At 52.0% G+C, this 12,735-nt stretch overlaps 1 protein-coding gene across 1 annotated transcript; it reads right to left on the reverse strand.

The window, feature by feature from the left end:
* Nucleotides 1-329: 329 nt before the first annotated feature.
* Ubl4b (ubiquitin like 4B) lies at nt 330-869 on the reverse strand. Its single transcript, XM_077110057.1, has one exon. The coding sequence runs from the start codon at nt 867-869 to the stop codon at nt 330-332; it is 540 nt and encodes a 179-aa protein (XP_076966172.1).
* Nucleotides 870-12,735: the final 11,866 nt, after the last annotated feature.

Raw genomic sequence — 12,735 nt, forward strand, 5'->3', positions numbered from 1 at the left:
CACAGTGTCTTTCTATTCTGAAGAAGAGGCTCTGTCTAGAGCCATGCAGACTCTGGGCCATGCTTGGGCAGAGCTGTTCAGCCTAGTAGGGAGAGGCAGACCTGGTCCCTTTATAGCTGCTCTGGGGCCATGAGAACCCTTCTAGGGAATAGAAATAGGAATGGAATCATTCTGCATTTCAGAAGCAGGACCACAAGCCCAGGAGGAAACAGGAAGCTCCCAGTACCCTCCAGCCACTTTAAAAGTTCAAAAATAAAGAATGGCTGCACCTGCAGCCGGAGGAAGGAGTGGGAAAATCACCAGGAAACACGGAGGATGAGGCCAGAATTTTATGGAGTACGTAAGTACTGATCGACTGCTCCTCCTCCTCCACCTTCTCCACCTCCTTCATGTTGCTGAAGCTCTGAGGCCACAGCCTGTGGCTCCTTCTTCTTAGTCGGCTCTACACATGGCTGCTGTGCCAGGAGGCGGCAGGCCAGCCGCTCCAGGCCATCCAAGCTCACCCTCTGCACGTGCTCCTCGTGCTCCCGTCTTAGCAGCTGCAGCACAGCCTTGGCATCCTGGGGCCCAAAGTGTTTGGCTAGGACCTGGCCCAGCTGGTGCCACAGGGGCTGGGTTTGGGGGGCTTCTTCTGGTGCCGCCTTCTCCAGGGGCCGCATGATAACATTGATGGAGGCATTGGGCCCAATGCTGTAGTCGGAGAGACGCTTGTCGTCAGCCAACAGCTTGCCGCGGAACAGCAGGTGCTGCTGCTCTGCAGGTATCTGCAGCTGCTGGGACACCAGCTTCTTCAGTGTGGCCACACTCTCATGGCCCGACACCCTGAGGTTGCATCTACGGCCCAAAAGCAGCTTGACTGTGAGGAACATTGGGCCACAGCAGAATCAGGAGGGATCCATGCTCTGAAAGTTGCCCCTGGAGATGAAGGGGCCCTAGAGGAAAAGGTGGCCCTATCACTAGAGGGCCAGTGGTTCCAGGAGGCTGAGGGCCCAACCCGGGTGGGCGGGCACTGGCTGACACACAGTGATGTCACAATGCTGCAGAAAGGTTCATTTCGAGAGCAGAACTTTTGGGACAGCAGAGGGACATTGTGAGCATTGAAAGAGGAAAGAGGAGGAGAAAAGAGAAAATAAGGAGGACCAGGAGAGAAATATGTAGGTCTTGGAGAAGAGAACAGGGACAAAGAAAGGACTGGAAAGGACAAGGGAGCGACAGGAGCATGCTGCTTCACTGGGCACACCTCTTTTCCTGCCTGAGTCTCCTCTTCCTGCTATTCTGAGCAGGGATGCCTTCTGGGTGCCTTCTCTGTGCCAGGACACTCCTACACCCCAGGAGCCCGCTGTGTCCAAGTGGACATCTCTGCTTTCACGAAGCCTTCAGACTAGTGCACCTGCTGCCCTTTGTCTGGGGTCTTCTTCCGGTCAAGCACCTTCCAAGCTCTCCTGGATGGGTTTCCCAGAAACAGACCCTGGGACAGGGATTTGAGTACAAGTGTTTAGTTGGGAGTTGATTCTCAGGGGGTTGAGAGTCAACCAGGAGCACATCCAAATAATGCTGCCTCAGAAGCCATAAGCTGGATCTCTGTGCTCTGACTCCTGTCTTGGGTTAATGGAGTGCAACTCTGTGGCCTCCTGGTGTCTTCTCTGGTCTCCTAACCCTTGAGCCAAGATTTGCAGGTGTCTGCAGGAAGAAGCCAGCAGCCTTCAGGAACATGAGTGCTGAGGGGACAGGGCAGGGCCACCAATAGTGTCTATATCACATCAGAGACCTTATTTAACGCTCACCACCTATAAGGCAGGTACTGTCATGCTGTCTGTCAGAGGAGAGAGTGGAGACTCAGCTTAATCTCAGGCCTATTTACCTGGCCTACCTCCTGAAACCAACACCTGTTCAGTGCCTCCATGCACTGGCAACTGAACAGACACCTAGGGCTCACAGGTGAACAAGGAAAGGGACCCTGACCAGCCTCCTTCAGGTCAGCTCTGCTGTTGCATTTGGCAGCTTTTTGTGCAACCCGTCACTGAGGGCCTCCTGGGTCTAGCCCTTCACGTGTGCTGTCACATGTAAACCTGGAGGAAAGCATTGTCACAGATGAGAAGTGAGAGACCTGGGGAAACCCTGACTGGTGTCCCCCAGCTGGGGTGCTGGCTCTGTCAGGGACCCCTCAGGTCTCCTCAGCCCTCTGGGCTCATCTGCGTGCTTGCCTGCACCCAGCCCTTCCTCCACTCCTCCCTCCCGCTCACCTGGCCTCCTTTTCCTCATCACCAGCATGGGCTCTACAGGGGCATGACACTGTTGCCAGAATCCTAGGACTTTCTGGACTTGATCTTCCACAATACTCAGCCCCTGATCCCCATCCCAAGGTCACTCCAACCTTCTCCCCTGGCAACCAAGAATGGCTGAAGCAGGCACCGGCGCGCACACCTGTAACCCCAGGGGTTGGGAGGCTGAAGCAGGGGGATGGAGAATTCAAAGCCAGTCTCAGCATCTTAGCAATTCATGAAACTCTGTCCATAAATAAAATATTAAAAAGGGGGTGCCTGGGCTGGGGTGGTGGCTCAGCGGCAGAGTGATCGTCTAGCAGGAGCGAGGCCCTGGGTTCGATCCTCATCACCAAATAAAAATACATAAATAGAGGTATTGTGTCCAACTACAACTAAAAAAAAGGGGAGGGGTGCCTGGGGATAGTGGTTGAGTGCCCCTGGGTTCAATCCAAAGGAGGAAGGGGAAGAGGAGGAGGAGGAGGAGGGGAGGGGGAGGAGGAAGAGGGAGAAAGAGGAAGAAGAGGAAGAAGAGCAGCTAGCTGAAGAAAAACCTCATGCACACCACAAACTTAGCCCTTACAACCCTCCCCCACACCTTGTTCTCACTCTTGGCAGGTGACCCAAATTCTAGTCCATAGAGGACCTAGAGCTCACAAGTCAGGAATTCACTGACCTCTTGTCCCTACCTACCTACCAGTGCACTACCCCTTCCCTACCCCCTTCTCCTCCCCTCACTTCTACCAAAGGAGCCCTCTTGTCATTTCCTTTTTTTCCTTGCAAATGTCTCTGAACTCCACCCCTCTTCTGCATCCCCACTCCCACCCCACCCCACTTAGGCTCTCTCCTCCCTCCAGCCTGTGGCTCTGAACTCACAGTCCATCTCTGTCCAGCCTCGCCACCTTCTGTCCATCAATGCCACAACCAAAGGGATCTTCCTAAAATAAAAGTAAGCGTGCATCACTCCTGTAACACCACCCAATTCTAACCCCTTTGCTTTTGGAATTGAAACCAGCCTCCTGGTCTACACACAGATCGCAGCGTGGCCCTGCTTGTCACCCTAATCTCTTTGTCTCCCCAGTCTTACCATCTCCCCACTTTGCATCCTCCACTTAGACCACACCCACCTGCCATTCCCTGCTTGTTTGCCATGTTTGAACTCTACCAACCACAATGCTGCTTTAAAATCACTTCCTCCATGAAGCCTTCCCTGTCTTCTGGAGTCTGGGGCAAAGTCAGTCCCACCTGCCTCAGTGCAACCACAATTCCCCTTGAACACTCCTGGGTGATGCACCTGGCACATATCTGTCTCCCTCAGTGACTCTGAGAGGCAGGGACTGGGTCTTGTCTCTCTTTTTCCACCTCCAGCACACAGAGACTGACGCACAGATGGCCTTGGAACCCTGCTTGTCAAATAAAGCAGATCTGATTTAGACATACTGAGCCACACAGGAGTACGCAGGGGCCAGTACTGAAGGCTGAAGAAAGATGTGAACCTGCCTGCAGCCTCTCCCTCCCCCCATCTCTAGAGAGACGCAAATCCAAACTTACACAAAAAATAAATCAAAGTGATTCCAGTCTTTACCAAAGGATCTTCTATAGTATTTCTTTAAATAACCGACTCCCTGGATGCATTTGAAATAAGGCAATTTGCAAATATACATACAGTATTGGGGGCAGAGGCATGGACTCCATGATAGCACAGCATCTGTGCAGAGGGAGGGGAAGGATGGATGAGGATTCTCCAGGGCCATTTCTCCAGGAGCTCCCAGTCTTTGGAGGGAAGGACCCTAAGGTGGACAAACTATCAGATGGACTTGATTGGGGCCACCCTGTGGAGATGCCCAGAGCAGAACCAACCCAGGAAGGCTTCCCAGAGGGTGAGATTTGAGCCATTTTCTACAGGAGACAGAAGGAAGCTGGGATGGGAATAAAGTGGTTTGCAAGATCTCTAAGGCCATGGGTCTTTTGAGGAAGGACAGAAGCTGGAGTTGGAGTATGAAGGAAGAGATCAGCCACTGCATCCAGCCTATTCTTTTAGACCCCTCTACTCAGCTGTGAGCTGCCCAGGACATCAGAAGCCACTGAAGACACGTTAGGCCTGAGCTTCTAGAAGCACACAAGAGCCACAGCCCAGGCTCCATATCCCCAAGGCCCATGGCTACATGCAGGCAGGAGCCAGCTGATGGGGTCTTTGAGGGCCATGTCTGTTGATTCACACTTGCTACCTGGTTTAGGAAGTGCCACTGTCCATGGACCATAAGGACAGAGCTTCTGAATCAGGGTATCTGGAGAAGCTGAGAGAAATGGTCACTGTTCAATCCCTACATTTGTGACCTAGAGTCCCTATTGTCCTTCCAAGGTAGACAGTAGGGGCACCTTGCTGGACTCTCAAATCACATTGGGAGCCTGGAAATTTCCAAAGTTTTCCCACATAATTGCTTGTCTTAATTATGCAATTAACATGCGAAAATATAGTTGTGTAACCAGAGCATGCAATCCAACAATGATTGCCGTAATTAGGGAGGAAGATCATCTGGAATGAGTGGGTTTTGTGACTTGGAAAAAAGGAACAAATGTCCAGCCGAGAGTGAGGGACAGCAGTGGGCTCAGATCCTCCAGAAAACAATGGCAACTGTAGTCAGTGTCACAGTGTCTGGTGGGGGAAATGGGTGGGGTTGGGAGAGGCCTGTGGCACGGGTGTGTGGGCAGCCAGGTTCCTCTGTGCAATGCTCCTGAATGGGCTGAGGGAACCTTGGGACACTGAGGGACCTGGCACAGTGTGTGCCTCCCAGAGACACTTAGGTGAGTGAGTTAATTTACAAATGTAAATGGAGCTCCTCCTGTCACCCTTCTACTCTCAGGAAAGATCTCTTTAGGCCTAGAAATATGCCCCACAAAGTATGATTCCACAAGGCCCCCCACCTGCATAGGTAGGTAGGCAGGCAAAGCCATCCCCAGCAGGCAGACCTAGGCAGAGAGGGCAAGATAGGGGTGAGACAGGATCCCCGGCTGAGGGGCTCTGGGCCATGAGTTTGCAGCCATTCCCTGGGACTTCCCGGAAGGTTCATCAGGAAGATAAGCTATGACCCCTGCCCCACCTCACTCATAATGCAAGTTATTAAGTTATTGTCCTTTGATGACGCCAGGCTGAACTTGCAGGGGCTGCTGGGGAAGGATAGAAACAGAGACAAGGGCAAAAACGTTCACCCCTGCAGGCAGGCCCCCCTCTGAGAACAGTGTCCCTTTCCCACTTCCCTTAGAGTCTGGAAAGATTCATGGGAAAGCCTGGGCAGAGAAAGTGGAATCCATCCTGAAGGGGCTGAGAGCCCACAGCCATGGCTCCCAGCACTACCTGCTGCCTCCACCCCACACAGCCCCAGCACTCAATGGCACACCTTGAGCACCCATGATGTGCCGCACCCTGAAAGGCAAGGCGAACAATGGAAGTTCCCGGATGGCCTGTGGCAAGGGCTGCCCTGTGTGACTTTCTAGTCTATCACCAGGGACTCTCTGCTCCTTTGAGGTGGGGGGGGGGTTTCTTGAGGCTGCTCTGTGCCCCACCCAGACCTAGCTCAGGACAGAACAGGCAGCTCTTTAGAAGGGGGTCTCTGAGCAAGAGGAGGACAGCAGATCTCTTGGGGCCACAGGAGCCCAGGGTACACAGGTTGCAGTCCTACACCTGCTCTTGCAGACAATGCCTAGCCAGTATGTGTCCAGGCTTTGGTCCTTCACCAGGCATCCTACTGTCCTGCCACCCTAGAGAAGTCAGACGCTGGCTGGAGCAATTCAGAAACCTGGCCCCCTAAGCTGAGCAGAAACCAGCTAGAAAACCTTGTGAGACTGAAGCCTGCTTTGACCACTAGATGTCACTGGCGACCTCCCCTGCCAGTTCCAGTGACCAATACCAACCAAGCGAGCCTGGGATCTGGGACTTCACCCTGGCTGGTTCAGAGCCTCATCACAAAGGAGTCCCTCATGGGTCATGTGTGGGACACAGATATCAGGGCCTGCTCTGAGTGGGGCACTGTGTCAGGTGCCAAGGCAGGAGAAAGACAGAAAGATGTGTCCCTAGGGGAGGGGGCACATAAACCTTTCACTTCAGCACCGTGCCTAACTCTACCATGGAGGAGAAGGAATTCCTGACTCCAAAAAGAGGTGCAGCAGGTGACAGGGCTTCACCAGAGAGGGACCTTTACAGGGTGGGGGGGCGGTTGAAGGAGCTACAAGAGGTACCCCAGGGCAGAAGGCAAAAGGGTTCAGCATACACACATCTGGGTGGAACAGTGAGGGATTCTGTATAGCCAGAGTGCCATGAGGGAGGGAATGGGGAAGTAGCTATAAGAAGGTCAGGGCCAGTCACCTTCACAGAGTTCCTCTTGACTGGAGCCAAAACTTCCAGAGTTTGGACTAAATCCCTCCAGTGCACAGCCCAGAAGTCCCAAAGGAGCAACCCCAGCTATTGCACTGTGTGCTCTTTCTCTTCCCCACCCTCCCTCCCACACACACACACACACACAACACTTGAGATATGCTTAGCAAAGGGCTTTCTTCCCACCATCTGAGCTCTCCAGGGACGCCTGCAGGAATGCCAGCACCCTATCCAGTGCAATGTGACCCATAGTCAGTTCTTTTCTCCCCTTAGCACCTTCTCTGGTTGATCCTGGAGGAGACACTGCTTATGATATGGGAGGTGACCCATCACATCAGATAGGGGCACTTTAACCATGATTGGCCCAGGGTCGTTGTCTTGTCCTGTCTGCTCTCTGCACTGTGTGATTTCAGCTGACAAAAAGTAGTCTGCTTCAGCCTGCAACCATGGCACTGTAACATACCTTGGGTCATTCCAAATGTACCCTGAACTTAAGAGTAGTGCTATTATAAACCCTCAGGGATTGGGTTTCAGCAAGATATCTCCTTGGAAAAGGAACCATCAGTGAACACCAGGGACAAGGGGAAGTCTCCGATTCCCAGGTCCCAGGGTTGGCTGTTTATCCATGCATCCACATTTGCATTCCACAGATATTCCTGGCACACTGAGCATGTGCCCAGGTATTTGCACCAGATTCTGGGGAGTTGGGTCTGTTTTGCAGACTTACCATGAATAAGAGCAAACACTCAGGCTAGAATTGAATCAGAGGGACAGATGAGACAGAAAGGAAAGCAATTTTCTTCAGTCATAGAAAAAGGGAAGAGAGCTGAGGCAGAACCAGTCTTAACAACCAGCTCTACAGTGTCCATCAAGACAGGCCAAAGGGACTAACCAGGAAAATTCTTCCAGGCCAGCCTAAGAAAATCCTCCAGGATACTGTGGATGGCACCGACACAGATGGTGTCAGACCTGGGTAGGAAACTGCCTTCCTCACTTGGAGGCCAGAGAACAAAAAAAGCTGAAGGGCCTGATAGGCCAGGCCAGGTGAAGCACTCTGAGGCAGACCTGATTCCATGAGGACTGGTACCCTTGAACTCATCATGCATCCTCTAGTTCTAAAATCATATTTGCCCTTTAATTCTTTTTAAAGTGCTTCCTTAAAAATATTGTCTTGGCTGCAGCAATAAGAAAGATTTGTTCACATCCAGAGCAGATTAAGTGGAGAAGCAAAGAGCCTCCTGGGTCAGGCAGAATGGTGGCAGCTACAGAGAAAAGCATGGCATTGGCAGCTAGCCCCTACCCCCAGGAATGGTTTGGTGAATGCTCTCCTTCCTGCAAGGGTGACTGTCCCCTTGAAGATTGTGTCATCATCCTGAGTGGCAGGAACCCTTTGACATGAAGCAAAAATCAAATATGATGCATTAAAAGCAAGGATAGAGGAGGTGCCCACAGAGCCCCACCCAGGACCCTGCCTGCTCTTGCTGGTCTTGCAAGTCCCCAGCACAGTCTGGATAGAGAAGCCTGTGGCCACCCCAAAGATGTTGCCACACTGATTCTGCAGGACCAAAGACACCCTTGTTGTTCCTGGAGAGATACAAAATCTGGTCCTTCAACAGGGCACCTTGCACCATTGTTTCAGCCTGGCTGTTGGCCTAATGATGCTAAGGTCAGTCCTTGGATGAGAATCTTGGCCACAAGACCCCTTCTTTCAGAAGAGGAAAGGGAGGTTCCTGCCAGGGAACATGGCACATAACAAGCTGCATGACCTTTTCCCCAAAGGATGCTGGGACCAAAATGGAAGGGCAGAGGGAAAAGAGGGAAGAAAGCTGGGAGCAGAATGAGGCTGGGCTTGGGGACACTGAGCTACCTGTGAGACAGGCTCTGGGGAAGAGAGAGATTGCTTTACAGCTGAAGTAGGGAACTAGCAAATTTGGATTTGACTTGGGCTTGGTTAACCCTGAGGAGGGCCAATTGGACAGTGGGATGTTGGTCTGGACGAATTGTTTATTTCGTTTTTCATTTCCTTCTCTTCTAGCTGGTAGCACTAACTCAATGCAGCCAGTCATTAGAAGAGGCTGGGGCCAAAAGGAAGAGGAAGAAAATTCTCATCCAATAGCTGACGGGATGCTCCTGAGAGTGCCATGGACTTTATCGGACAATAGAAAAACTCAGGCCTGATCAGGGGCTGCCTCAGCCTCCATGGTAAACTAAAAAACGCCTTTAGTTAAGTCTTTCCTGGTTTTGAAACCCAAGTGAGAGCTGCTTAACCAGGAGCCTGAAATCCTAGTTGATGGCCTCCCAGGGGTCACCAGTATAAGAGTTTCTGTTCTGCAGTGTCTCCTCACTGCAGGAACATCATGCTGGACCCAATGCCTGCTGTACATTAAGACCACCCCCTGGTAAATGCTCCTAGGACTCTTAGACTAGTTCAAGACTACTTGAACTAAAAGGGATCTGATTAAGAGTGACATGTCTGGAAAGGTACAGGACTCACGGTATAGGGAAGTACAGAGCATGTGGGACAAAGTATCAGGGGCTGGCAAGAGAGGTATGTGGAGTCTCTGCCCCAGAGAGAACTAGAGAAAGTCAGCCCTGCCCTTCCTTGGCTTCTCCAAAATCCTGTCTCCCTTTGACACCTTGCCTGTGTCTTTCCACCTAGAAGACTCCTAGACTTCAGATTCAGCAGAAGCTGGCTGAAAACCATTTGCAATTGGCCTGGACTTAAGGTGATCAAAGAAGACCTGAGAGGCAGTGGGCAGGTAATGGGGGTATAGTCTAAGCTTTGGGCACCAGCTTCCTGGCAGGATGCCCGCTATTCCTCATAGGCCCGTTGTTGTTGTTGATGGTGCATTTGCAGTGATGGCCCTGGGGCCAGGAAGCAGGGTGTGAGAGACAGATGAGGTGACTCTGAACTCCCTTCCTGCCAGCTGGTAGCACAGTTGGGAAGGAAAAGGAACCTTCTAGCCCCGATGGCTGTGGAAAAATGGAAATGAGCCCCCTGGCCTCTGGGTTCTAAGTTTGTGTGCTGGACATTGGGCCTTATGTCTAGGACCCTCTGGCCCCTTGGCTGAGCTAAGGCAGAAGTCAAGATGAGGCTCAGGTTCTTTGCCAGTCAGAAACCAGTGGCCCAAGAAAGGGATCTGATGGGAATCACATGGTCACCAGGGTCTTCTCTACAAGCTGCTTCAGAATCACAGAATGGTCAATGCAGGAATCTCCTGAGCCGTCCAAAACCAGAGTGCATCCTCCTCAACTCATACCTGACCTTCCACTTCTGGCAAGGGGGTGGGGGGTGAGAGTGCAAAAGAATGCAGGTTACATTTAGGGATAAATTCCTGATATGAGGTCCAGGATGCTACTTCCTACAAATCATTAGAGGTTAAGAGAATGAGCCCCATTTAGTCAAACCAAGTCAGGTGCAGAGTTAGCAGGAAGCAGGGAGATGGACAAGATGACCTTGACAAGCAGATGACTTCGACAAGCTGTCATAGTAATCACAGGCAGGGGTGCCTGGATAGAAAGCCCCTGCCCTTTTGTCCCCCAGGGCTCACACTTATATATTAGGAAAAGGACAACTGAGATATAATCATTGTGCTCCGATGAGCAGAAGAGGTGACCAGGTGGTCCCACTGTAGACTAGGCAGGGAGGGTCCTCTGGGTTGTAGAGTCATGGATTGTCAGAGGGACAGCGGGGCTGAAAGAGCAGGAGACCAGGGCCCAGAAAGGTGTCTTACTAATTGCTAGCCTACTGGGGAGGAGTTTCCACACCCACGGTTGCCCGGGGACAATGTCGTCCAGGAGAGATGCTGGCCCCAAGCCCAAGGAAGTAAAGCAGGATGGCCTTGGGGAGCCACGTGTGGGGAGTGGTCCCCAAGTCCCCAGCCAAGTTTCTGGGCCCCAGATGAAGAGTGAATCACTGGTTCCCCCTGGAGGGGAATAGTCAGTCACCCTGTAAAAGTTTATTTTTATACGTGTCTGATCTATTTCACATCCGTTCAGATATTTTGACACATATACAGGAAATGTAACTCTCCCCCATATGGCAGTGTTTGGTTGGCCGGGCCTGGGGAAACTCAATAGGGTCACAGAGGAGCAGAGGGATGACTAGCAACATCAGGGAAGAATGCCAGAGGCCTGAGCCCACATGGGCACCTCGGGCCAGCAGGCCAGAAATGGGGGTCATAGTGAGGTCAATGTAGAAATCCTCCTGCCTGGATACAGAGCCCTAGTGCGTGGCTCTGGTTGCTGCTTCCCGGGCGGGATGGAGAGAGGATGGGAAAATGCAGAAGAGGGCAGCAAGAGCAAGTGGCCAAGGGACAAGGCTGTTCGACAGAGACAAGACAGGCCTGAGATGAAAATCCTATTGAGATACCTGTGACACCAGCCAAGGAGCAGGGTTTTTCTCTGTGTCCCAGTATCATGGAACAAGGAGACCAGGAGAATGGGAAGATAAACTGAAGGGACAGGGAAAGCGCCCTGGGCTGGACACTACCTAGCTGAAGCATCCCCCAATTACCAAACTTCCACGGACCTCGCTTCCTTATTTATAAGCTGGAAAGCTGAGAAAAGACACGTATTAATTCTCAAAAGGGACGGATGAGGGGGAAGAGGTTGACAAATCCTGAATTACAGCCATGAGAGGAGATTAGTGTCTCCCATATAGGGCAAGAGGATGGAAGGGGACTTGGTAGGCAGTCACCAGCATAGAGCCAGGCTCCGGGGTGGCCAGTGAATGCTGGTCTCTCCTTCAGTTCTGTTCCACAGGGACCAAGTTCACAATGGGGAAGAAGAAGCCATGTGGTGTTGAGAAGATGCTGCAACAGGCCCTTAGGGGAAAGAGCACAGGGTGCCATGGATGAGCAAGGACAGGCAGCTTCCTCCCTATACCGCAGTCAGCGAAGGGCTTCTCCACTCTGGCTTGCTGAGCCCATCTCCCCCAGACAGAAAAGCAAATTGTACAGCTCATTGTTCCCAGAGCGAGGAACACTTTGTTTTTGTGGGGCTTTTAAAGTTTAAGTTCATGGACATTGCTGGGTGCAGTGGTGCACACCTGTAATCCCTGTGAAGTCTGAGGCAGGAGGATCACAAATTCAAGGCCAGCCTGGACAACTTAATAAGACCCTGTCTCAAAATTAAAAATTAGAAAAGACTGGTGATGTAGCTCCGCGGCAGAATGCTTCTGGATTTAATCGTCAGTACCTACCCCCCCCAAAAAAAAATCATAGACATCATACTCCTACGGGCTGTCAGGGGAAGCAGGCTGCTGATGGTCTCCTATTCATGATGAGGAGGGGCAGATGCTCCCCGGGATCCCTTGATGCTGTTGTCAGACACAGGGCATGGGCAAGGCTGACCTTGGAACAATCTGTCCCACAGATTGTTCAGTGTGAAGAATTCACACTGTCCTAGTTCTTCAGATCCACAGGGGCAGCCTAGCCTCTGCCTCAAGAGTGCTGATTCTGCCTCAGGGACTCTTCTCCCTGGCTGGGGATGCTGCCGGCCTGGACTCTACTTGCTGCCTTGGCCTGCAACATTGCCCTAGGGGGCTGGTTCAGGATCTCAGAGCATCAAGGATGAGCTTAAAGTCCTTACTTGGTAGTGGAGAGTGACAGCCAAGAAGCTGCTCAGCCCTCCCTTCCTCCCTTCTCTGAAACCCAGAGCGTCAGAAGGTAGAGGTTACCTCACTACCCCCCTCCCCCACCCATCTCCCCATAAATCTGGGCAACACAACAGGAAGGCCCTTTAACTAGCACATAAAAGTTCTTTGGGCTTTCAAAGACCCGCGCTCTGTGTTTACAGGGAGCCCAAGATTTTTACGGGCCATTTCCAGTCCCCCTTCCCTGACCTATAGATACATCTTAGTTTGGAGCTGTGCTCTGGGGAATAGTCCCAGCCCAAGCCACGTGACCATGGGGTACAGGAGGAGGATAAGAGTTCCCTTGAACCTGGGAGGCAATGATGAACAAACATGGATGGGGGGGGGGCGGGGGGCAGCGGGGACCACTCAACCCCCAAGGCCCAGGAAGCTGCAAGGGTCACTCTCTGACTCATCCTGTCCTTCAGATGGAGCACAAAATAGGTACTCACCAAACTGTTGCTTAG

The sequence above is a fragment of the Callospermophilus lateralis genome, chromosome 7 (assembly GCF_048772815.1).
Source record: "Callospermophilus lateralis isolate mCalLat2 chromosome 7, mCalLat2.hap1, whole genome shotgun sequence".
NCBI classification, from domain to species: domain Eukaryota; kingdom Metazoa; phylum Chordata; class Mammalia; order Rodentia; family Sciuridae; genus Callospermophilus; species Callospermophilus lateralis.